Below are 25,451 nucleotides of genomic sequence, written 5' to 3' on the forward strand. Positions count from 1 at the left end.
GGATCTATCGGAGGTCAACATCCGGAAGATAAATTCCTATATTCGTTCGACAAACATTTTTAATAAAATTTTATTTTTTATATTTTGGGGAGAACAATAAACTACAGTAATAAAATATAATTATGCATAATGTATGTATTAAAATCTACAAAAAAATATATATATAGAAAAGTAAGAAGTAATAATAAGTAATTCACTAGCTAATTTTCAAAAGATTACAACTAATTTTTTAATATTTGGTTTTACTAATTTAAAAATTTATATATTTCGTCGCCGAGAAGATTTGCCTGAAGCCACTGATGTGATATGAGTAGAAGTTGTTGAAGTAGAGGTTGTTGCAAGATGACCCATCTTTAAACGTAATGATCGTCCTACAGGTATTTTACCCGAAACTATACGCGAGTTTTTGGAAAATGTTTTTTTCTCCATTGTGTTTTCTACTGGTTTATCCAATTTTTTTGTTCTGACAGGGATGCGACTCTTCCCAATTTCAGATTTTGGACCAGAGTTTGAATATGATGATTGTATAGTTAAATTTTCTTGAGAAAGCCTTTTTCTTGTCATAATCATTTTAGATATTAGTTCCTTTTTCGTCGAATTTCTTGTCGCAATACTTTTATTTAATTTTTGTTCATCTTTAGCTGGGCTCTTCGAGTCATTTTGAATACTATTGGATGGGGCAGATTTGGTAATGGTCGGTATTGATTTCCTTTTTTGTACTACGTTTTCCTTATTCGATGTGGGACTAATCACACAAGGATTTGTTGCAGTTTTTTCTGAATTCGTGTTTTCGCTCTCTAGACAAGATTGCATTAATACTGGGGATGAAACTGTACCATCGGTTGAATGGTTTGGGGATGATTTCTTTTCTAATCTACGTTTACGCGTGTTTCGAGGAGTTGAAGTCTTACTTGAATCTAAATAAAGATGTTAAATAAATAAACAGAAAAACAAAAAGGACATAAAAAGCATCACAAAACACCACATTTATATACAAATATAAAAACATATATATACGTATATATATTTTAAAGTATTCTACTTTACTTACTTATATATTGAGTTAATGAAAAATTCCAAATTTTTCGAATAACAATTGCCTTGTGTACTCTTTCAAAGAACTAACTCATCTTTATTTATATGATTTTATATATTACTAACAACATTTAATTACGCGTTGTAACAATACGACTTAAAAATACGTTTTTTATTTATTGTTTGATATTTTAGTTAATACCTCTATATATGTCAAAATATTGAAAAGATTTGTTAGTTTTACAAAATTGAAAAAGTTTAATATTTAATTATTACTGATTTTTTAGAAAAGATAAAAAGTTTATGCTGTTTTTTATGAAGCATGACAGAGTATTAATGAAATTTCCTGCTATGAAATGTTTTCAGTTTAATCAAAACATATATTTAATTGAATGAAAACGCTGAAGGGCTCCTAATTACGATACTCAGATCTTTTCCTCATTGTTTACACTAAACTGAAATTATTAAGTGAATCAATGTCATTGCAATTTCTAAGTAAAATTTGTCGGAATTTTTACTTTGTACAATGTTGAATATAAAATAAATTACATATCGTCACCTAATACGCAAACGGTCCTATCTAACATTTTTAAAATTTTACAGGAGAAACAATTGAAAAGTTTGCGATTTATTTGTTGTAAATATAATATTTAAATGTTTTGGTAGATAGGGCCTTTTATTTTTTGTTAATAATATCGCTAATTTTAGTCGGAGTAGTCTCATTTTTTGTGTAGACATTTGTTTTGATTCAACACATTAGAGTCAACAATAAAATCGATTTTGACGATATTTATTATGTACTGATTCATATGTATACCCAAAAAATGTCTACAGCCTTTATTCTCAAAATTACAAAAGTATTGTATTGTATTTGATATTAATGTAAGTAATTAACTCCTAATACATTTATAAAGTCTATTTCCAATAACAAAAAAACATTTTGCATCGTATATCAAAACAATTAATTCAATTTTTTTTATGTCATGACACAAATTTTACTTTAATAGTTTTGAACTTCAGATGAGATTTAGCTGCAGAAATGAAGTACACATCATGTATCTGTATTTAATGGTTCCATTTTCTCCGTATATGAATGTGTTATATGTATGTGTGGGCCTTTTCGGAAATGCGTCAGAGCACTGCATCTAATTATTAGTTTTTGATGCTAATGCAAATAAACGTATGCTCATTTTATGCACAAAGTTTTACTTTCGTTAAAAAAAACCGTAAAAAAATAAGTGTATTATACATTAAAATCCAAATACCTCCTTATTTTTCGCACCATTCATTTTAGTGATGCATATTCAAACGTACTGCACATTTGATGTAGCGCACTGATACATTTCCAAACTGGCCTACATATGTTTGTATGCAAGTTTTGAACATTTTTATTTCTAAACTTTCTTTTCATACCAATAACAAAGTTATGCAAAATTTAAAAAGTTTGAATTGATATAAATTTAAAATAGAAAATACAATAACAACTCTGTTATACTATAAATAAAATTTACAAAAACAAATCGAAGATGAAATAATGAAACCACATGACAAACATTTTTCCAACCCTAAGTTAATGATGTCAATATTATTCTTTGATAGTAATGATGATTGAAATCATTCCCATGTAGGAAATAATGTTAGTTAAATGATGGTAACCTTTCACCATTCATCATCGAAATATATATATATATACATGTTTAAATATTAGGTTAAATAATATTGGTGTTTTGTAAGTTTTTTCTTAATTACCTATTTCAATGCATGGCTGTTTTCTAACGGGAGAGGACATGGCTGTAGAAGCAGCAGAAGCATATAATTTAGGAGAAGTTCGCAAAACACGCTTGCGTCCATTACGTAAAGGTGTGGTTGCTACCGTAACATGTGAGGATGATGTATCCAATGTCTAAATAAGATAAAGTATAGGTATTAGAGTGATTTTAGATAAAATTTGTGTCCACTGTCCCCTACTCCTCTCTAATAAATATTCAATTCGATCCAAAGAAAAAAACTTAAAAAGCAGTTTGAAGTAGCTAAATTTGTTAAATAGTTCAATAGCTATAGTAAAATGATACACAGTTTTCAATTATTTTCAAATACATATTTTTTCAGTCTTCATAATGAAAATATTGCCACAGTATTACAAAAAAATCGGCACAGATATATTTGAATGATATGCATGGAAGTAAAATAGAGTTAATTATGATCTTATATTGTATAATAATGATAGACAAGCAATCTAATGGAGAACTGGATCTTGAATATTTTATGCGAACACGTATTGCGTTTTAAAGTTGAAGTCTTGTTCGTCTGGTAGAGGACGTAGATGGAGTCGTACTCACTTTGCCTACGGGTTGAGAAACGTTGCGAAATGTACGGCTGCGCATAGAGCGCATTGTGGAATTTGCCCGCAAACGGGTAGTTGTTCCCGAAATTGTCTTCGGAGATTTGTCTCTTGGTGATTCTGGAATTACCTCCGATATATCAAGCTAAGTATTGAAATGAATACAATAAAAGAAATTATGAATTACTCAAAATAACTAAATATTTCTAATATTGATATTTACCTCTTCGGAAGATGTAACTCCTGATTTATCATGGGTTCTTTCTTTGTCAGTACGATTTTCATGTCGTAAAAACGAAGTCACCCTGTGGCTTTTTTCCTTAGATACCGTTGAATCTTTGTGTGGAGATAAAGTCCTTTCAGTTTGCTTTTCTGGCATTCCAATTTCTGATGTATGACGTAATTCGTTTTCAGATTTTGAAGGAGTTTTTGATTTTCTAGGACTATGTAAAATTTTTTCAATTATTTCTGGTTCTCTAGGTTTAAGTTGGACCAATTCAGTGTTGTCTTTTTCATTACCATTTAGATTTGTATTTCGCTTGCTATAACGTAGACTTCTTCTAGCTCTAGAATTCTCTGGTCCAGAATCTTTTGTCGGTTCTTTTAACTTTTTGTCCGAGTCGATTCGTGCTTCTATTCGAATTATATTAGGTCTCGATATTTGATCATTGCCAGGAGTACCACTGCTATCAATCGAATTATTTCGAGAAAGATTGAGAGATTTTCTTAAAAATCTATGGCTTGTTATGTTCTCACTTCCAAATGTAGTTGGCATACTGGCAGCTGAAGGCGACACAATTGTACTTTCGCTGGCCACAAGAGTTCTGTCGCTACTGCTTTCATTTTGCGACCGACTTTTTTCTACAGAATTTTCTTTATTACAATCTGTGCCGGTTGTCGGCGATGTTTCATTATTACCTTCAGACATCGCACCAACAGTTTCAGTTTCCATATTTTTTTCTGAAGGATTTGTTTCGGGATCATCTTCTTCATCTTCTGATTCCATATCTTCATTTGTTCTTTTTGCGGGTGGATTAAAAACCCCATCGAGCATATCTTTAAAATCAATTATACATTTTACGGTTCTTGGATCAAATTTATTCTGCAAATTCAGAATTTGAAAGAGGTATTAGTAAACTACAAGTATATTTTAAATATTTGTTTGTAATACATAATCTTTTAAACAAAAAAAATCGATTTTCCAATACAAAAAATTAATTTTATTTATCCATAGATACTAATGGATACAAATTTAATTTTATAAAACAAGTATGAATGTATAGTCGGGCATTGCCGACCATATGATACCCTACAGTTAGTATGTACCTTACGCAAAAGGTTTACATGGACAGCCAGCCGGCTGGTATTATTTATCAATACCTTTTAAGAATAAGAATTCATTGTTTTATTGTTAAAAGGACACGTGTTAAGTATTTCTCAATCGCAATTTTCAAAAAAACATATTCTCATTGTGAGAAACTGAGAAGTTATTTGTGTTAAAAATGCTTAAAGGAAAATATTGAGGCAATTCCAATGTAAAAAATAGTTTAATTTTTAGAACAAAATTAAATTAATGAAATAAAATTATGTGATGTTTATCATTATCTTAAAAAAATATAAAATGGAGTAATTGTTGAAATAATCTAATGATCTTTCCATGAAAGAATAAAATAAAGCATTCAAAATATGAATCAATATTTAATCATATAATAGTTCTATAGTGGTATATGCGTATTTATTTTATGCGAATTTAAATTAGTGCATTCGCAAATATTTTGCGTATACTAATGTAACAACCATTAAGACAAAAAGCACTTTAGCATTTACACTTACCAAAATTAATTTATCAGCTAATTCTTTCATCTCTTTTTTAAGTTCCTCTTGTTGCATAACATTGACTTCTAGTGTTGTTAATTCTTTTGCCAAAAGTTTACAAAGTTCTTTGTTATTTGAATTGTTGACCATCTCATTTAAAAATACCGATGCTAACTTATTGTGCGAGTTTTCACAATTATTTGCAGAAACGGCATCGGGCCGCGTGGCATCTATAATAAAGCGCGTAATAGTTTCGGGTCTAATATCATGTAGTGGGCTGTCGTATGGTGCAGAAAGAACTGAATTAACTGTTATCATTAGACAGGGTTGTAGAAGATTTTGTTTTCGATGTTGAATCAGATTCTCCAGAAAAACGCCCAATATTTGATTAATCTCTGGTTCTATATTTGATTAAGTAATAATAATGTTGAATAGATAACTATATGTTATAAAATAAGAAAAGACTTACCAGTTGCTGGATTGAAATATCGCAACAGCAATTTTTCCATAATGTCACGATTTTCGATGTGACCATGTAGGACTAATCGACAGAAACCATTTATAATGGCTCGCACAATACACATATCGTCACAGGTGTCGAGAAAATGGGACATCATATAAATAACACCAACACCTTGTCCCAATGTTGTGGACTGGCGAGTATCATCGTCTGCATCAATGAACTCAAGCGTGTTATAAAGTTGACGACCAGTTTTTTTTGCTTTATTTTGTTCCTCTTGAATGGCAAAGCTATCCACTCCATAACGGTCAAGCATTTCAAATATACATGTTATGGCAGTTTCCCATATCCGTATATTATGATTTTTAAAGAACTGTGCATAAAGTTCATCAAACACATCTTTAGCCAAAGGTTCATATAGCATACTAAAAGCCGCTCCGCACTTTAAGGCCCAATCACGAATTGCTATTTGATTAGAGGCAATATTCCGGAAAATAAAATCCTGTAACAGACAAAAGTGTTTAATATTTAGTATTAATAATGTTTATAATTGTAAGTTATATATTTATAATTGTATTCAGAATTTTGCCATTGTAATATAGTTTAACATATTATGGCTTTTTATATTACTTGTTAAATTTATAAGTTTATATCTCAACTTACATTGTATAATCGGCATGTGTTGTGGCCCAATGTTTTAACACGTTTTGACACCACCATATAATAAGTTATTTGTAAACTTCTTAATATGCAGTCATTTTTTACGACTTTAGAAAATTGTGGTTGCGCTGAATCTCCAGAATTGCTGTTGCGCTTTTCTAATAAGGGTCTTAACAAATTTGTAAACTCTTCTGTTGCAATATTTTTTTCTTCTATTATTTGTTGTGCCCTTACGTAGTCTTTCATTTGTACGTAATTCATCTCTTGCTCTTCTAAATCTAATATTTTTACTTTCAGTGAGGAGAGCTTTAAATTTAGATCAGCATCTGTTGAGTTGGCCAGCAACTCACTAATTAAATTACGATCATGCACCAAGTCCTGTTGCTTAGCATTTAAACCACATATGTCGTGAATTATATCTAAAAAGAACTACAGAAATATAAACAAAATAAATACTTATTTGATCTGGAAGGCTATTCTAATTATTACCTGATGTCGTGTGTTTTGATCAGTAATTAAATTTTCTGAACATTTTACAATAATCTCGATAACCTTTTCATCCAGAGCGCAATTTTTTAAAAGATGGTGTAAAAGTTTCTGTAAATTACCACGACCAATTTCATCACCCAAATCATAATTATAAAGAATTTCCATAAGCGATAGGAGAATATATTGAAACTCCATTGCTTCAAACTTATCCATGTCTGTTTTACGAGTTTTACAGTAAAACTCCACGTAAGAACAAAATATTGTTAGCTCTGGTACGATTTGATCCAATTCCTCTGCCATCTCATTTTGTAAATATTCGGTAAGACATTGCCAATAAAAAGCCATCTCTAAGCTGAGACGCTCAATAGGTATACAACGATAGTAATCACCATCTTCTTCAAGACATAAGCAAGCAACAATATCAGCCTTGTTTTGTCGTCTAAATAATAATTAAGAACATTATCTTTTGTTTATATTATCTCTAGAATTATTTTTAAGTTAAAACAAAACTAATTTAAATTTTTCATATCATCTATTTAAATATAGTCAGTCACTGTATCCAATAACTATACTAATAAATAAAATAAACCTATTTACATGTTCAATTCACAATCAAGTTGTATATTGTATGTACTAAAGTGTAGTAACAGTGATTGTGCACAGATTTTTGTAGCAAGTCATAAGTTTATGTTCACAATAAAAAAAAAAAACAATCAAAACAAACAATGCAAAAGTAAAAAAACTAATTAAACGAGCAAAATAAACCAGATTAATTTCTTTTTATTTAAAATTCTATTATTTTCATTATTTCACAGTTTTTAATAAGATTTTATTTTTGTTTTGGTAAACAGCTTTGTTTGTTTGTAATTTCTGTGTTACCACTTTATCTTTTTTTATGCCAAAATCGATTGAATTGTTTATTTATATGCTGAAAAAAACAATTGACAACACTGAATTTCCTTACGATATTCGAAAAACATATGAAAAATTGTTGTAAGAGTTGTACAGAACTTTTGCATAGAAAATACCAACAACATTGTTATGACTATTGTAGCAGCTGCTGACATATAACGCATACAACGCTACAACATCGATTGTGAATTGAACTATATTTATAATTTTACATACAACAGCGTTCAAAATAGAGGAGTTTGAATTCAAACTAATAGTGCAGCTTGTTTTTAAAAGGAAACACATACATAAATAACTTTGATGTAGACTTAAAGAATAGGTCCATATTTAAGAAGTAATCTTTTTTAATCTTTCATAATAACTAAACAAGGTTTTTAAATTAATCCAGTTGGCGTCCTGAAACTAAGCCGAATTGTAGTGTGGGGATTCTACCTGTTGTAAATTTTACTTTATAAATTTTAAATATTCACTGTTATATTTAATTTTTTTTGTACATAAATATTTTAATTACTTGTCATATCACCTCAATTATTTTTTACATGGATATAAAAACAAATGAAATTAAAAAGCAGTTTTATTTTAATATTTGATTTGTAAAATAAATATAAATCTTTTGCATGGAAGTTGCAAATTTTGGTATAAAATGCAAAGACTTTTTTCTTTAAAAGGAACGATTTAATATATCAATAAGATTTCTAATAAAAGCAGGAATGGCCAAAGTAAATGGTAAAAAAAATATTCTTGTAAAAACTATTCAACTCCTACTTAAATCTTTTATGGCCTAGTTGTGTTAAGATATTATGAACTCTTATTGATTTTGTAATCTACTTTGGAACTTAAATCTAAAAGTATTTTAAATATACTTCCTAAAGTGAAAATAGCTTTACATTTGAACCCAAAAATTAGTTCTAACATGTATGTATGTGTATGTATGCTAACACGCTATTATTAAAATTATGTATGTTTCACCTCATTTGCACCTCTAAATTAGAGCTAGTTGAATCCAAAGTCTGCTTTCAATGAATTTTAGCGGAAATAGTATTCAGATATATTGTATAGTGTGTCTGCTATTTTTTAATTATATTCATAATTATGTCCTGTGACTTTTGAGCATTTTGAAGAGACGAAAAATGCACTAGGGGCCAGATAAGGATCAATATCATATCAAATACTTATGTACAACAAATACAAAAAACTAACAAATTTGTTATTTTTCTCCAAAAGATTTCGAGTTTTTACATAGTGTTATTTAATGTGAATAAGTAAAATTATTTTAAAATAAACCTTATATTTTTTAATACTTCGGCACAATAGCATTACTTTCAAATAAAATCCACAATCGAAATTTTAAAAGAACTAAATGAAATTTAGAATTAAATAATTTTAAAATATATATGTAAACCCTGTGGTTTTTGAGTTGAAAAGTTGTTTGCATGATGTAATAAGTAAGGTGAGAGCGTTTGGGCAACAACCGCAACAAACACAATAGCTTTGTTCCTTTATTTGTCAAGTTTACAGGTTTTTACCAAAAATTGTAAAAGAGAACAAATTTGAGCAATTAAAATTATTTTCTCTTTGCCAGAACTTGCAGGTTTTAGCCAGAACATTTTTGTTCCTGGCAAATAGAAAAAAATGTCAAATAAATTATTTGTTTAAAACAATACATTGAAAACAAAAAATGTTTGATATTTTAGATTTATTTTATAAATAAGTATGTGTGATTGTAGTTTTTCAATTTTATTTTAATTTCAATAGAAATTTATATGAATAAACATCAATACAAATTTATTGAACGAGAAATTTTATTTTTTCTGTTCCTGTACTTTTTATAAGTACGAAGAGAAAATTCATTAATTCTCTTTAGCCAGAAAAGTTCTGGAACAAAGCTAATATTTTTTGTTTGTTCAGAGCAAAGAATAAATAAGAAATGAAACGCTGTACCTAATTCTACTGTCAGTCGGTACCTATCTCTAAGAATGTATTAGTAGAATTCTCAAGCCAACATAGTTGCAAAAAATCGGATTTAAAAATTTTTTAAAAAAATATTTCATTTGAATTTATATTTTAAAAGATTTCTTTAAATATTTTGCAACATAATTTATCTAAAAACATTATATATGAACGTATCTTTGCTTTTTAATCTGCAATATTGAAATAATAATTAAGTTAGTTGAAATATTTTTTTCTTGTACGAAAATTTACAACATTGCTCTTTTTTCGTTTTAATTTCAACAACAAAAATTAAATGTCAAAAAAAATAAAAAATATTTTTTTCGTTTGTAAAAAATTAAATCTTTTCGGGATATTTAATATACATATTTAAAGTGTGCAAAAAAATAATAAAATATAACGTTAAGTGATAAAAAATATTTTCAAGTTCTATAAGCCACAAATTTTTGCGACAAAGTTTTGAAGTTTGGAGACAGAGTAAGTTTCTTACATATGTGTTGGAGTTACAAAGAACTTGTCTGTGAGGCGAGCGTAACGTTGTTGTTGTAAAAAAAATGACAGCGTTTCACTTCTTAGTGTTCAGTGGTTTAGAGTATGGGTTTTGTCAAAATGAAATTTTTAATATTGAAAAATAATAAATATTGGAAAGAAAATTTGTTAGGTATTTCACAATGTTACATATAAAACTGTCTTTGTATTTAAATTGTATTCGCAGCAGGACAACTTCTTATTGGTGCTTCATCTGAATTTCTTCGTTTGGAACACCTTTATCAGCATTTTCATTCATAATTTTTAATTTGAAATTTTTTCGTTTGAAAACACATATTTAATTTTTATGTTAGAATAATAATAAATTATTTTTGACAAAACCCAAACACTATATAGTAAACATCTGCATGGGTATACTTGTTCATAAATTCACAGTACTGCATAGTCTCAAAATACACGTATACTATTGTGAAAATATTAAACAAGCATGTGCTGGTTCGATCAAATGAGTTATAATCACACACAACTTGCTTATCTTAGAAACGGAATATTACTCGTCTCGCTCGTTGAGAGTTGTGTAGTGTTTGATATAATTAGGCAAAAACATCTAGAAAACTACGAGTGATCAGTGTGATCAGTTCGAACATTTACGTACAAACAGCCTTTGTGCTTTGTAACCATAGTACTTCGCTACACAACACGATCGTAAACGAACCTCTTAACAGGGGCGTAAAAAATACAAAAATTTTATTTAGTTGCTTCAAAGCATACGTTTTTTTAAATTACAATTTATTACAATTTATGAATTTTATTATGGAATACATATGAGTAAAAAAACATTTTTAAACATTTTATAGCCAATGATTATCTGCATTTTGTCTATTAAAAGTAATTGTAATTGTATTTTATTCTTGTAACAATGCATTTTGTTTTAATAAACAAAAATTTTATAAAATCACTCATGTTGTCTCGAAACATTTCGAAACAGATCACACATTATTCCGATTTGTTTTTCACTCTTAACTCTATTGACTCTGTTTCTATTATATTTGTTCGTTTTTACACATGTATTTTTGTGTGCAGATAATCAACTGCTTTTTAAACTTTGGCCGCACTACCGATAGTATTCATAAAATAAACGAGTGAATTGTAAGTCATTTTTTACGCACTCGTGCAGATGTCTACTATATAGTAGTATATAGGCGAAACTAATTCTCAAGGACCTTAGTCCACTGTTAAAGACATAACTGGTGAGAATGTATTAGTAGAAGCACAAAAATAAACACAGTTGTTCAAAAGGTACTAAATAAAAAATGTATTTTTTGACGTTATTCTTTGTGTGTTATTAATTAAATTTTATATGGCAGTGAATGAAAATATTATTTATTTATTTATTTTTTTTTAAATATATTTTATCTCAAAACATATTATAAACACGTCTTTTTGTTATTTTTTCTGCACTTATGCAAAATGAAAAAAGTATGTAAAATACTTTTTTAATTTTCAATACTAAAATGTTCAACTTTTCATTTTTCAGTTTTAATTAAAATGAAATGTCAAAGAATAAAAATTTTTTTCGTTTGTAAAATATAAATTATTTTCGAAGTTTTTAAATAAATGAAGTGTTGAAAAAAAACAAAATATTTTCTTTGCAATTTTGAGTTTAGTGAAGTGCGTTTAGTTCTCACAAGTGTGTTTTATTCTCTCAGAGCTCGTCTGTTTGAAGAGAATAAAATTTTTTTGAAAACCTCTTCAGTTTCGTAGTAACGTAGACTGCAGGCAATTTTATGCATAGAAAAGGTATACATAGAACTGAAACTGAGTATGACAAAACCTAAGTCGTGAGAATGTATTAGTTGAAAAATATGCAACCCAACAAACACAAACTCTTTCGTTTAAAAAGTTTTTATATTTCTGTTTGATATTATATTTCGATATTTTATGAAATAATGTTTTGAATTAGCTATTTTTATTCAATATCAGTTGACCATTGTAAGAAAGATCTTCATTAAAAATTATTCTTAATTTTAAATAAACTCTTTGTGTTTGCTGGGTTGAGTCAATATTGACACTTGAAAATTATATTAAAAAAATAAAAACGATTGAAAAATTTGTTTTTTTTCTGAAAATGTTTTCAATAATTTTATAGGAAAAACATAACTTTTAGCAGTGTTTATTGCAGCAGCAGGTGCTATTTTGCCCTAGGAATTGTGCTAATGCTAAAATTAACGCTTGATATGAACGATTATTGTTAATTTAAAAGCAGCCCAAATGCAGTCAAAATACACCCTACACCACACTAATGGGAACGGCATTTTGTTTATGTCTTAAAGTTTGTAACACCTGCGTCGATGTAATGATGTAATCCGTCCATAAATTAGCCTATTGAACTTTTTTGTAAGCGGTACATGCTATACAAGAATAGGGTATTTATAAAATTCGACTCAACAAATTTTATATATACGAAATTTTGACTATATATTGTTATAATGAGTAGTACATTCATTAATTAATCAAACATCAATCTCTTGAATATAACTTCTACATTAAAAAATACTAAATAACTTATTGCTACTTACTTGCAATGTAGTAGGGTATGATGTATTCGGATATATTTTGTACTTTCATATTTTTGTTATTTTATGTAAACAAAAATAAAAATACTCATACAATTGTATTAAATTCACACAGAACCTGCACATGTGAGAGAGTAATATTTCTTACTCTCAGTAACACTTCTATTTATTTTTCTATGATTTTATGTTTCAAGATGCCCTTTTCATTATATTTATTAATTTTGAATATTTTTTTAATAAAATACAAATAAATAAAAAAAAATAATTTTTTTAAAGAACAAAAAAGAAATCAAAAATTAATTTATTGATTTTAAAATTGAAACAGTATATGGAAAGAAAAATTAAAAAGCAAATTTGTTTCAATTTTAAAAAGTGTTAGTGTATTGGTAAAAAAAATTAAACTTGAAAGTTAAAACTTGATCGTGTAACGTCCAAGTTAGTGCATCCTGGTTGTTTCGTGAATATTAAAATTTCAAAGCAAACTGAAAAAATAATATTTGTTTGGATTTTCTTGGTTTGTGCTCAAGTTTCAGTCAAATCTGAACACATGGACTGGTTACAAAATTTGTATTAACTAACAAAGCAAGATAAATAAAAGTTTTACCCCCATTTTCGTCACGTCTTGTTAGTTTTTAACTTTACGTTATATTCTCATATAAAAATTGTCTTAACTGAAAGAATAACTAATAGTTAAACGATAACTAGAGGCGGTTAAAATTAAATATATTCAGGAGATAAATCCTTTACAACCAGGATCGGCAGACATATACTACTACATTTTGCACTTGTATAAGTGAAAGAGCAAAAAAACAAGAAATGAGAAATCTCTATACTCTCATCTCCACAAAAATGCATGTATGGAAAACTGATATTTAGAAATAATATAATTTAGAATGAAACTAATATTTTTTAGTTTAAAAGTAGCAAATATTTTTTGCCCTGTTTTTCACATATTTATTTTAAATATTAAAATATATGTATATAAAAACACAAATTTGAGCTTTTTAAATATATTTGTAATTAAATATATACATATTAAAGGTAAGAATTAAACAAAAGTACATTAAATTTTGGTTAATTATTATAATTTGCAAATTATGTTGAAAGAAAAAACATTTTAAAAAGTTAACAATTCTAAAAACTAAATATGTAGTGTAGGTACTAAAAAAGCACAACAGTAATTAGTATTATCCATCCCTTCATTAATATACTTTCGTTCATTTCAATTGCAAAAGCAAGAAACGAGCGACAACACAACCTTCTTCTATGATAGCTCAAATGAGACTGAATTTACTAACGGCCAAAAAACACTGTGTATAGGAGTTGCCGATCTAGGCTTTACAACGAAGTGATTAGTAGCAGTGTTGCCACTTTGGTTATTATTAACCAAAATTTGTTATTATTTTGCATGTGTATATGTGAATTATTTTTTCGTTTTGGTTATTTTTTGCAAACAATTGAACTAATAGCTGTTTGCTTTTATTCCAAAAATAAAATTAAAAAAAACTTCTTTTATCTCTAGTTTTAAATAATGTTAATATACATATACAATTTTGGTAATATTTATTTGCTTACAAATTCACTAGAAAAATCACCAGAACTCATCGGGTAAAGTACTTACAATTCTACTAGAAAAAGTACTTATTTTTTTTTTGAGATGTTCCAAAAGTAAGTCAATATTATTTGGTTGGAAATAAGTTGTTTTTTAGTAGTTATTTATAGAATATTTATGAAAAAATAAAAATAAAAAGTCGACACAGACTGGGGTTGAACTCAATACCTTCCATCTACCAGTTGAATGCTACTCTTACTACACCACTGCTTTGTTGTTTTATTGTGCGTCAAATAATAGTTTTCACACACAAATACTATTTTATTTTCTGTTTGTCTAAAAATAGACATTTGATATCGTGTTCACAAAAAAAGGAAAAAAAAAACAGAAAAAGTAACTGTTTTATTTTTGTTTGTTTCTTTTTGATATTTTTTAAACTTTACCTACAAAGTAAGTCATTAATGAAGTACTTAATGGTAATCGTTGTAAGCAAAGATTTTGCTGGGTGGTTATACTTATGTGCACAAAGGTATTTTTCGATATCTTAATTGGTTAGGATTTAGCAAAAGTACCTATGAGTTTTCCACATATTAAATGAGTTGATTAAAATCATAACAACACCGTAATATTATTTTATTTACACTAGTCAATCTATCACTTAACTTAAAATCACTTTTTGGGTCGATTCAAACTCGAAAAAAAAAATTGGTGAGAATAGTCTACGTACTTAGTAGATTATGTCCTCCAACTTAAATTTAAAGTATAATTGCAACTTCTATACCTATTTGAAATTTTGCATAAACAAATACAAATTTGCCGAAATTAGAAGATAAATGATTTAATAAGAATAAATAAAGCATTTTCTGCTAATTGATACAAAAATAGTATCACAATATCTTTAAAGTATTAATCAACTGATAGTTTTAAGTAACATAGCTAAGGAAAATGAAATTGTATTGTATACAAAAGTTGTAATAACATCTAAACTCGTAAGACGAACAATAATCGCGATATATGCAAAGATTTGATACTCATGACCTTTGACTTCTACTATCTCATCATTACTTTTAGTTCTTTATTTACATTTTCTAGATGATGTTGTATACTAGTTTTTATTTTACCGTCTTAAATTCTATATTTTGGTCAATTTGTCTGATAATTTAGATAGATTACGTTTACAAATAATGCTGAAGTTATGAATGTTATGTATTTTTAAATTGCGCTGAAACGCGTTAAAAACTCAGTTATTTTTTAAAATAAATATTAATTGCATTTGTTAACGAATCTGCGAAGAGACATATATTTATTGTTGAAAACACGATGCCAAAATATTTTTAATTGACCTAGTTTGATTGGTATAGAAAATGCGAAATATCGGTCAACGATTTTACCTAGCCCCCATACTATGCTTTATTCAGAAAATTACTATATTGCTTAAAAATATAATCTATAGCAATAAAACTCAATATAAAAGTTTTATTGGAAATGTATTTGTCAAAATTTATCGGAATATAATTGACCCTATCCTTCATAAAAAGTCACCTCTGAAAATGACTTTAAAGCTCATAATGTACTGCAATATAGTAACAAAATTCAATATAATCAAAGTTTAAAGGAACTAAAATATCTTTGTCAGATTTTATGAGAATTGGTCCATAATTGACCATACGTCTCATATAAGATCCCGTAAGAAAATTACATTAAAGCTCATAACTGCCTTTATAATACCAGTTTAGCGACGAAATTTAACATAAAACAAATAAAAATAATTTTGTTTACTTTTTTCTTAATTTGGTTATTTTTTATTCGAATTTTGGTTAGAAAAAAAATTTTGTTGTGGCAACACCGATTAGTAGATGCAGATAGAGCAGCCATAAAGGAACATTTTTTAAAATATCAGTATTTTTTAAACAAATTTTGTATATAAAATTGTCTTATAAACCTCTAATAAAAAGTTATGAATAAGACCTTAAGACTAAGAATTGGAAACATTATTGTTAGCACAAAAAAAAGTCACTTTAGTATGAACACATTTTACCAAGCCACATTATGAATGACGCTCAAAATTCGTCAAAAATATATTATTTGCAAGTTTACTTAATACTTTAATGCGAAACTGGGGCGCATCTAAGAAGTAAAATAATTGCAGGTTTTAGAGACGAAATAAAATTGACCTTTCTCAAAAACCATTACTCTATAACTATTATAAATCAAGATCATTGAATTCAGATATTAACTGTTTTTACTTAAATTTGGCTTATTCGCTATTTTTCAAAAAATAAACCAAGAGTAAAAACTGCTGAAATTAAATTTCTTGCTGTGTTTTTGAAAAAAGGTATATACATATGTATAAGTAATAACAAATTTAATAATTAAATCAACTGCACTTACTTGAATATTTCACGCAAAACTTGTTTTCCAATTTTCCGATATCGATTTATTTCCGACTCGTTTGCATCAAGCTTAAGTGCTCCTATCAGAGCTACCAAATCCTTTTGATAAGATTCTATCCATTGCTGCAACATTACGTTTGTAACAACTTTTCGCACGGATTCGGAGCGATCATTAAGACCTTGTTCGAGCAAAGTTACTCGCTGCGATACTTTGTATGATCGCACTGGATAACTACTCATGTGAAGATAAGTATGTCGGCGTACTTTCTCATCAATATCCCAAAGTCGATCCAGAATGTAGGGTATGGTATGATAGTTCCTTCCCATACTAGTGATGACAGCTTGTCGCACACGAGGCGAAGGATCTGAACAGAGGTGATATTGATATGAACGGAGTACTGGGTCATCTGGGTTGTCGGGGACTTGTAGACGCTGCATTGCTAATATAGCCTGCACACGAACACTAGGCGATACATCAACCAAGCGTCCCACCATATACTCCATAATGTTGTCACAAATAATGTCATCCAAAGTTGCTTCGCTTCCAAGAGCATTTAAAATCATATTAACAAATTGGCATAGACGAAACCGGATGTGTGGATTATTAGAAATAGTCTATAATTCATTAAGAGATTTGTACAAAAATATATGTTTATGTATTAATAGGTATTTCAAAAACTTACGGTTAACAGCCAACGACATATATCGGCCAGTAGAGGATGTGTCTCATCGCCTTCGAATGAACTAACGAATTTGGCACAAAACAAGAGCGTTGTATGTGCAAACTCATTTGTTTCTTCAGCAACCATTGCAGTTTTTATCATTTTCACGAAAGTAAAAATAAAGGCATCATGATCCATCTGAAAAATAAATTTAATTATTGCAATTTCGTTTACTTGTAAAAGTATATTTTTTTACCTTTTCGTACAGTTGCTTCAACTCCTTAATATATTTTTTGTGATATGTTTCATTTAATTGCACCTTGGACATAATTGTATATATTGGTCCATTACTCAACATTGCGACCTGAATAGGTGTGGACGTATTACTAATTTGTTCTTCTTCATTTTCCTTTTCTTCATTGGCGACAGGAATTTTTCGTTTTCTTCCCATTTTTTATTAAAAATTTAAAAAATTAACTCACGAACAACGTCAATATTTTTTCTTATTTTTAATTCTATAGAAATTAAGTTTTTGAAAATTTTCACTTCTTAAGTGAATAAAGTATGCATCAAGCTGCAGTGATGCCAAACAAATGACGCTTGTTTAAAGAGTGTGGTGAATAAAAAAAATGGTGAAATTATTCAAATTAACTGAAAAACTTGGTAGCACAAAAAATAAGTGTAAGTAACACAAATCTAGCGATTTTACAAACAAACTGTGCCAGTGTACAACTCGACTCTCGAATAATCGAGCAATCGTCTTTTTGTCGGAAAAAGTAGAATTCGACTTTTTTGTTTAAAAAAAACTATCGTCTACGAAAAAAATCGAAAATATTTAACTTTTTCCTAAAGGAATATATCGAACAATCGACTTTTTGTCGGAAAAGAAGTCGAACTCGACTATCGTCCTTAAAAAAGTCGACTTTGTAAATAGAAAAAAAAACGGAAAAAGGTGAAAATCGAAAATTTTAGGTCTTTTTCAACAGTTTAAATTTTTTATTTATTAAAAAACACCCAAAAAATTCCTTATATTTTTGATTTAAGAGTGTGTGCCAATCGGTAACAATTTTCTTGAAAATGTAAATTTTTGATAGATACGAGGTGAATAAAATTTTACTAGCTCATAGAGCTACATAATTATTTGACAAATAAAAAGAAAAATTTAAAAATCCAAAGAAAAAAAAAATTTTTTAATTTTAGTTTATATTTATAATACATTTGTGATTGTAGAAATCAGGGTAGGTAAAAATATCGCTCGCGATCGCTATTTTGTTTATATCGCTCGTTTTAAAATTCAAAATCGCGAGTTTTATTTTTGAACACGCGAGAACAATTTTAATTAGAGTTTTATGTGTTTTATATTCGCTTCGTAAGCGATATTTACATGTTTTTGTTTTTTCAACTCGCTTACGAGCGAATGGAAAACGAGTTGAACTCGAGTTAAATTCGAGCCGAAAATCAGCAAAATGTGTGTGCAAGAAACAGGTTCTGTTGTGGTAGTAAAAAAGAACCAACAATTCCTTCAAACATTTAGAAGACAAAACTATTGCGCATCACCCCAGACGCCACGTCAGAAACACTTCTGGACGATTGTCAGACGAGAACGCACATTTTACAAAAACAAAATACATTGATTTCGAATTTTCGTCTTCTAGAAATACACTTTTAAGTTACTTCCGGATGAAAGTTAGAAGAGTGCATACATTTTGCTTAAACAAAAAAACATCTGGAAGTATACGTTTTAGTGACTTCTGTATGAGAGTTGGGTGAGAACACACATTTAACAATAACAAAATACATTGTTTCCTAATTTGTATCTTCTTGATTTGTATGTTTATGTCACTTCTGGAAGACAGTTTGAAGAGTGTTTACATTAATGTTGTATTTTATTCATCTGGAAGTGTGGATTTTAGTCACTTCTGGACGATTGTCAGACGAGAGCACACATTTTACAAAAACAAAATACATTGATTTCTAGTTTTCGCCGTCTGAAAGTATAGTTTTAGGTTACTTCCGGATGAAAGTAAGAAGAGTACAAAAACAAAAAAATATAAATACTCCATTTTTTAGCGTGAACGCGAAAAAAATAAAAATAAATAATGCAGAAATTTTGCTAAGTTCAGTGATGTTTTGTCCAGTCATGTTTAGTTTTAATTATTCATTGTTAAACTTAAATGAGTTTTTGAATTTAAAGTTCATGGAAAAATAGTGTAATTAATAAAATGTGATAAAGTAATAAAAAACAATATGACAGTGTTGTGTCAACTGTTAATAAACATTTAATAAGGATTTGTTAGTTGGCGAAGTTTATTAAATATATACCAAAAAGTAATTATCTTCAATGATTATATAAATTAAATTAAAAAGTAAGTTGTCATATTTTACGTTAAAATACTATTTTAGGAATAAGTTAACAACTCTAAACGGCTTCCATTTCCATTATTTTTAAACGAAGTCTAATATCTTAATTGGTTTAGGAGTTATAAGCATTTAAAGACTTTTTCAAGTTGTACGTTTCGTCTTTCATTTGATGAACATTGCATTTTTAACCTATTTAGATTTATTTGAGTTAAATCTTATCTTTCAATATTTTTTAAACTATTAGCGCGTTTAAGTCCTGTTTCTAGATTACATATGATCACTTTGAGCTAAAATTTTATTTGTATTTCATTATCGTAACAAAAACAAAATACAGGTCTTTCTATGACCTATCATATGATACTAATATTCCTAATATTGAGCATGCCGTTCCCAAGATATTAAACCTAAGTAGATAGTTTTTGAACGTGTATAACTCCTTAATTAGAAGAGAGCAAAATAGTATTGCAGTATTAGTGTTAGTGACTGTAAATAATTTTAAAAATAAACCATGGCTCGTAATTTCCAATCTTTATAGATGGTTTAATTCCAAGTTATTTAAAAAATGACCATGAAAGGTAATGTTTTTATTGATTAAAAACAATAAATTAATTAATTAAATTTTAATTATTTTATTTTTTTAGAAAGTAGTAGCTAATATTGTACCCCCTATTAAAATACTTCTAACCGAATTAAAATGAAAAAAGGGATCTGGTAAGTTATATATGTCTTATTTCATCACGCGGTTCCATTAAAAATGTCGATTATTTGCAGAAAATGTAAAAAATGGATCTGACAGTTTAAAATTTGGTGGTAAATGTATTGGACATAAGAGAATCCTATTTTATTGCTTCCTAAATATAAGAGGTAATTTTAATAAATACAAAAGTATGTATATTCAATATTAATTATAACATTATTTTTATTTATTTTGTTGAAGGATTAATGCGTTCCAAAATATAACTCTTACAATTTGATGGATTGATCATAAAATTTATGAAGAATTACAAAAATATTTTAGAGTCCAACGTTTTACAATTTTTGGAAGTATACCAGTCAGCAGTTGGAATATTAATACAGATTTCCTGAAAATTATCTTATTATAAGGTAATTATTCTAAATTTTTGATACATATGTACATTAGACCGACTCACTCTGTATGGAAAGTAAAAACGAGTTTTTGTTACCCCTCTCAAAATGTTCGTGAGCTGGACCAAATTAAAAAAAATGTATTTTGGAATTATTTTTTTAAATTTTTGTTTGTTTTTAAACAAAATATCCAATATGGGGTATCGTTTAAAAGATATTTTAAAGCCGCGTCCAATGATGTATCATAAATAACCGTCTGCTTATAATTTTCATATTCCTAAATATTTAAAATTGTCAGGGTTTTCACTAAGAAAAATAAAATGTATGCACAATTTTGGTAATTTTGCGCACCACTAGACTTGGCTTCAAAAAAAAAAACCTTTCAACTGATACCACATACTATATATATTGTTTAAGAAATACTGTATAATTTAAAACAAGATAACTAAAAAGGGACTTTTTTGTAAAATATTAAAATATTTAATTTAACATGAAGAATCATGTTCCCATACGATATTTTCTTTAAAACTGTCCAGCTCACGAATGGACAACACTTAAACGAAAATATTTTGGGTAACATCATATTACATAAGAGCGAATATTATGAGGGGGGTAACTCAAGTAACATTTTTTTGTGAGTCGCTCTAATGTACATATATTACTTTTTTTGTTAAATCAATTATTTTTTCTACTATTTTAATTTTAATTATTTCAATAAAATCTATAAAATTTCATTTTATTTAGATTTATTTTTATAGATTTTATTTTGGTGAGTATACAAATAGAAGAAGAGAAAACTCATCTTCTGGAAGATAAGATAGAAACACTTCTAGATGATACTAAGTAGTCACTTCAAGAAGTGACTTCCTAGTTACATCTAGAAGAGTCTTTGGCAATACCTTAGTTACTTCACACGGGTAACTTCCGCAATAGAAAATGTTTGTAGGCAGTCTGACAAAGCAAAAGTGGGAAAGTATAAGAAATATATTGTCTAATGCACATAAAGAAAACAACCCGACGAAAAACAAACCGTAACAGCAGTTTTATCAAAATAAACATTTTTTTTGGTGTGGTGAGTTATTTTTGTTTACAAATATGTGTTTCTGCACGTGAAAAAGACGCAAAAACTCGTTTTCATTATTTACATTTTCAATATGAGTTTATGCACGTGGAAAAAATTCAAAAAAATTGATTTTCATGATTTACATTAAAAAAAATATTTTTGATCAATTAAAATATGTATATAAATGTGGAAAGGAAAACATCTGATAAAATATAAATATATTTGGGATTATATTGTTACAGAATGACTTTTAATAAAAAACATTCAAAAAATGTTACTATAGCCGTATATATAAAATGATATATAACTGCTATCGGACGATCTTGTGCACGATAAAAACCTATATAGAACTTTAAGTTGGAAGTGTAGAAATGGGATGGCATAAATTTTTTCCGGATTTCATCGTTCTAGGATGTGTACTACAACAACAAACTTTTTTTTTACAAAAAATGTTACTATGGCCGTATATATATAATGATATATAACTGCTATCGGACGATCTTCTGCACGACAAAAACCTATATAGAACTTTAAATTGGAAGTGTAGAAATCGGATGGCATACATTTTTTTCTGGATTTCATCGTTCTAGGGTGTGTACTACAACAACAAACTTTTTTTTACAAAAAATGTTACTATGCCGTATATATAAAATGATATATAACTGCTATCGGACGATCTTATGCACGATAAAAACCTATATAGAACTTTAAATTGGAAGTGTAGAAATCGGATGGCATACATTTTTTTTGGATTTCATTGTTCTAGGGTGTGTACTACAACAACAAACTTTTTTTTTACAAAAAAATGTTATTATGGCCGTATATATAAAATGATATATAAGTGCTATCGGACGATCTTGTGCACGATAAAAACCTATATAGAACTTTAAGTTGGAAGTGTAGAAATCGGATGGCATAAATTTTTTACTGATTTCATCGTTTTAGGGTGTGTACTACAACAACAAACTTTTTTTTACAAAAAATTTTACTATGGTCGTATATATATAATGTTATATAACTGCTATCGGGCGATCTTGTGCACGACAAAAACCTATATAGAACTTTAAGTTGGGAGTGTAGAAATCGGATGGCATAAATTTTTTTCCTGATTTCATCGTTTTAGGGTGTGTACTACAGCAACAAACTTTTTACAAAAAATTTTACTATGGCCGTATAAATAAAATGATATATAACTACTATCGGACGATCTTGTGCACGACAAAAACCTATATAGAACTTTAAGCTGGAAGTGTAGAAATCGGATGGCATACATTTTTTCCGGATTTCATCGTTCTAGGGTGTGTACTACAACAACAAACTTTTTTTTACAAAAAATGTTATTATGGCCGTATATATTTAATGATATGTAACTGCCATCGGACGATTTTGTGCACGATTAAAACCTATATAGAACTTTAAGTTGGAAGTGTAGAAATCGGATGGCATAAATTTTTTCCGGATTTCATCGTTCTAGGGTGTGTACTACAACAACAAACTTTTTTTTTTGGAAAAAGATGTACATGTGCGTGTGTAGATGAATTTGGTTTTATTCAGCTGTGTATTTTGTTTTGTATGTTTGGATGCTGTTGGCTTCATTGATTTATTTTGACAGATGGGATTATTTCACAATAACAAATCGTCTGTTGTTCTTGTATTAAGTGTACACTGGAGCACGCTCTAATTTTTTTTTTTTAATTTAGTTTTATTGAAATTTTTTTAAATATTACATTTCATTATTAATAAACCTCGCGAAGCCAGTACGGCTTGTCTGCAGGTAAGGATAATACTAAAATGTTATAAATTCATGTTAACATAAATATTAAAAAAGAAATATATATAGATAAGGTAAATAAGTTAGAATTTGAGTGATAAATTAAAAAAAAATGTGAAGTATTCATGCTGACTGATGAAATGGGTTTTAAGTAGTTTCTTCCTTCTGTTGCTATTATTGGCTTTTGTTAGAACTTCAATAGGGATGTTGTTAAATATTGTTGGTAAAAGGAATGCAAGGGTACTTTTTCCGTATTCATTACTATATTGAGGTACAATATATCTTCCTTCTACGTTTCTTCTGGTTCTGTAATTGTGGTTGATTTTATGAAGGAATTTTGAAGAGTTGAAGAATTCGATTGCTAAAGTTGTTTTAAATATATTTTTAACATTGAGGACATTTGTGTCGTTAGCAATGTTATTGTTGAATATATTTGATGTGATGTTGTTTGTGTTTTGGCTGCGATTTTGTTGGTTATTATTTGAATTCAATATTTTTAATAGCTGGTTCTGCATATTTTGAAGCTTTGAGCAATGTGTAGAGTTGACCCAGGCCGTGATTCCATGACGAATTTGGGACTCGGCGAGAGAAAAGTAGACTTGTCTCAATACAAGTTTGCTTGAGCAGTAGCTTAACCTATGTAAAATATGCGCCACTTTACGTAGTTTTTTGCGAACTTCATCTATGTGAAATCTCCATTTGAAGTTCTGATCAACTATAACTCCTAGGTATTTGTATGTGTTAACAATTTCGATTGTAGTTGAGCAGTAGTCGTGGTTATAGTCGAAGTTTTTGAGCTTATTATTGTGAAGGCATTCGATACTGTGGAATCTGATTTGAATGTCGGTATGCAGATAATGTCGGGGTTTGATATGCATTAATTTAGTTTTGGATGCATTTGTAATTAAGCCGTAATCATGGCACCATCGTATTGCTGTATCCAGTTCATGTTGCAGAATTATAGTAGCGTCATTTATGTTTTTGTGAGCAACTACAACAGCTGTGTCATCTGCGTATGCAAATGTGTTGGCTAGTTTTAGTGTGTTAATTAGTTCATTTGAATAAATTATGTACAACATTGGGCCTAGTTTTGAGCCCTGCGGAACTCCATGTTCAATATTTGTTTCGCTGCTGATGTTACCGGAGATTTTAACGCAGTATTTACGTAGGTTAAGGTAGTTTTTAAATAGTTCTTGGCTATGCCCTCTAAAACCAATCTTCTCTAGCATTAATAACAATTTTTTATGGCAAAGCGTGTCAAATGCTTTGCTAAAATCGATAAATAAGGTAAGGCAGTGATGATTTTTGCTTAAATGTTCATTGATAAACTGTGAAAAATTTCCAAGTAGCTTATTGATGTTTTTTCCTTTTTGGAATCCGAATTGGTTGTGGTTGATTATGTTGTGTTTATTAGTGTACTCGGTTATTCTTCTACATAAGATTTCTTCCATGATTTTTTCAATTACCGGTAATATGGCGATTGGTCTGTAGTTATTGTAGTCTGACTTTGACCCATTTTTATATATTGGGCGAATGTACGATATTTTTAAAGTCTCTGGGACAATTGTTGTATTTATAATAGCATTTATTAAAGTTGTTATAACCGGTGTTAGTATTTCCGAATTGTTTTTTAGATCTATTGCCCTGATTCCATCATATCCTGCACTTTTTTTATATTAAGTTTATTAATTATGTTAAAGATTTCTTCATTATAGGTATTTTGTAAATAAAAAGAGTTCATAATTTCAATATTTGTATGTTTTATAGTTTTTATTTCACATTCGTGTAAAATATTTTTAACGTTTTGTTTAAAATTGTGTGCAAAATTATTACAAA

The 25,451-nt window shown here is 28.5% G+C and overlaps 1 protein-coding gene across 1 annotated transcript; it reads right to left on the reverse strand.

Annotated features, from left to right (window-relative positions):
• Positions 1–52: 52 nt before the first annotated feature.
• LOC111686207 (condensin complex subunit 3) lies at positions 53–17,926 on the reverse strand. The gene is made up of 11 exons (XM_023448546.2): positions 17,591–17,926; positions 17,356–17,532; positions 16,671–17,287; positions 6,801–7,239; positions 6,315–6,740; positions 5,661–6,153; positions 5,210–5,592; positions 3,600–4,478; positions 3,375–3,521; positions 2,785–2,938; positions 53–917 (listed from the first exon to the last, which is right to left on the reverse strand). The coding sequence occupies exons 1-11, from the start codon at positions 17,783–17,785 to the stop codon at positions 259–261; spliced, it is 4,569 nt and encodes a 1,522-aa protein (XP_023304314.2). The 5' UTR covers positions 17,786–17,926; the 3' UTR covers positions 53–258.
• Positions 17,927–25,451: the final 7,525 nt, after the last annotated feature.

Source organism: Lucilia cuprina, chromosome 6 (assembly GCF_022045245.1).
Source record: "Lucilia cuprina isolate Lc7/37 chromosome 6, ASM2204524v1, whole genome shotgun sequence".
Lineage (NCBI taxonomy): Eukaryota > Metazoa > Arthropoda > Insecta > Diptera > Calliphoridae > Lucilia > Lucilia cuprina.

Coding starts and splice junctions, on each gene's coding strand:
- LOC111686207 (XM_023448546.2), bottom strand. CDS start 17,785: ATGGGAAGAAAACGAAAAATTCCTGTCGCCAATGAAGAAAAGGAAAAT. Junction 17,288..17,355: donor TATGTCGTTGGCTGTTAACC/GTAAGTTTTTGA, acceptor AATGAATTATAG/ACTATTTCTAATAATCCACA. Junction 2,939..3,374: donor TTTCTCAACCCGTAGGCAAA/GTGAGTACGACT, acceptor TATCTTATTTAG/ACATTGGATACATCATCCTC.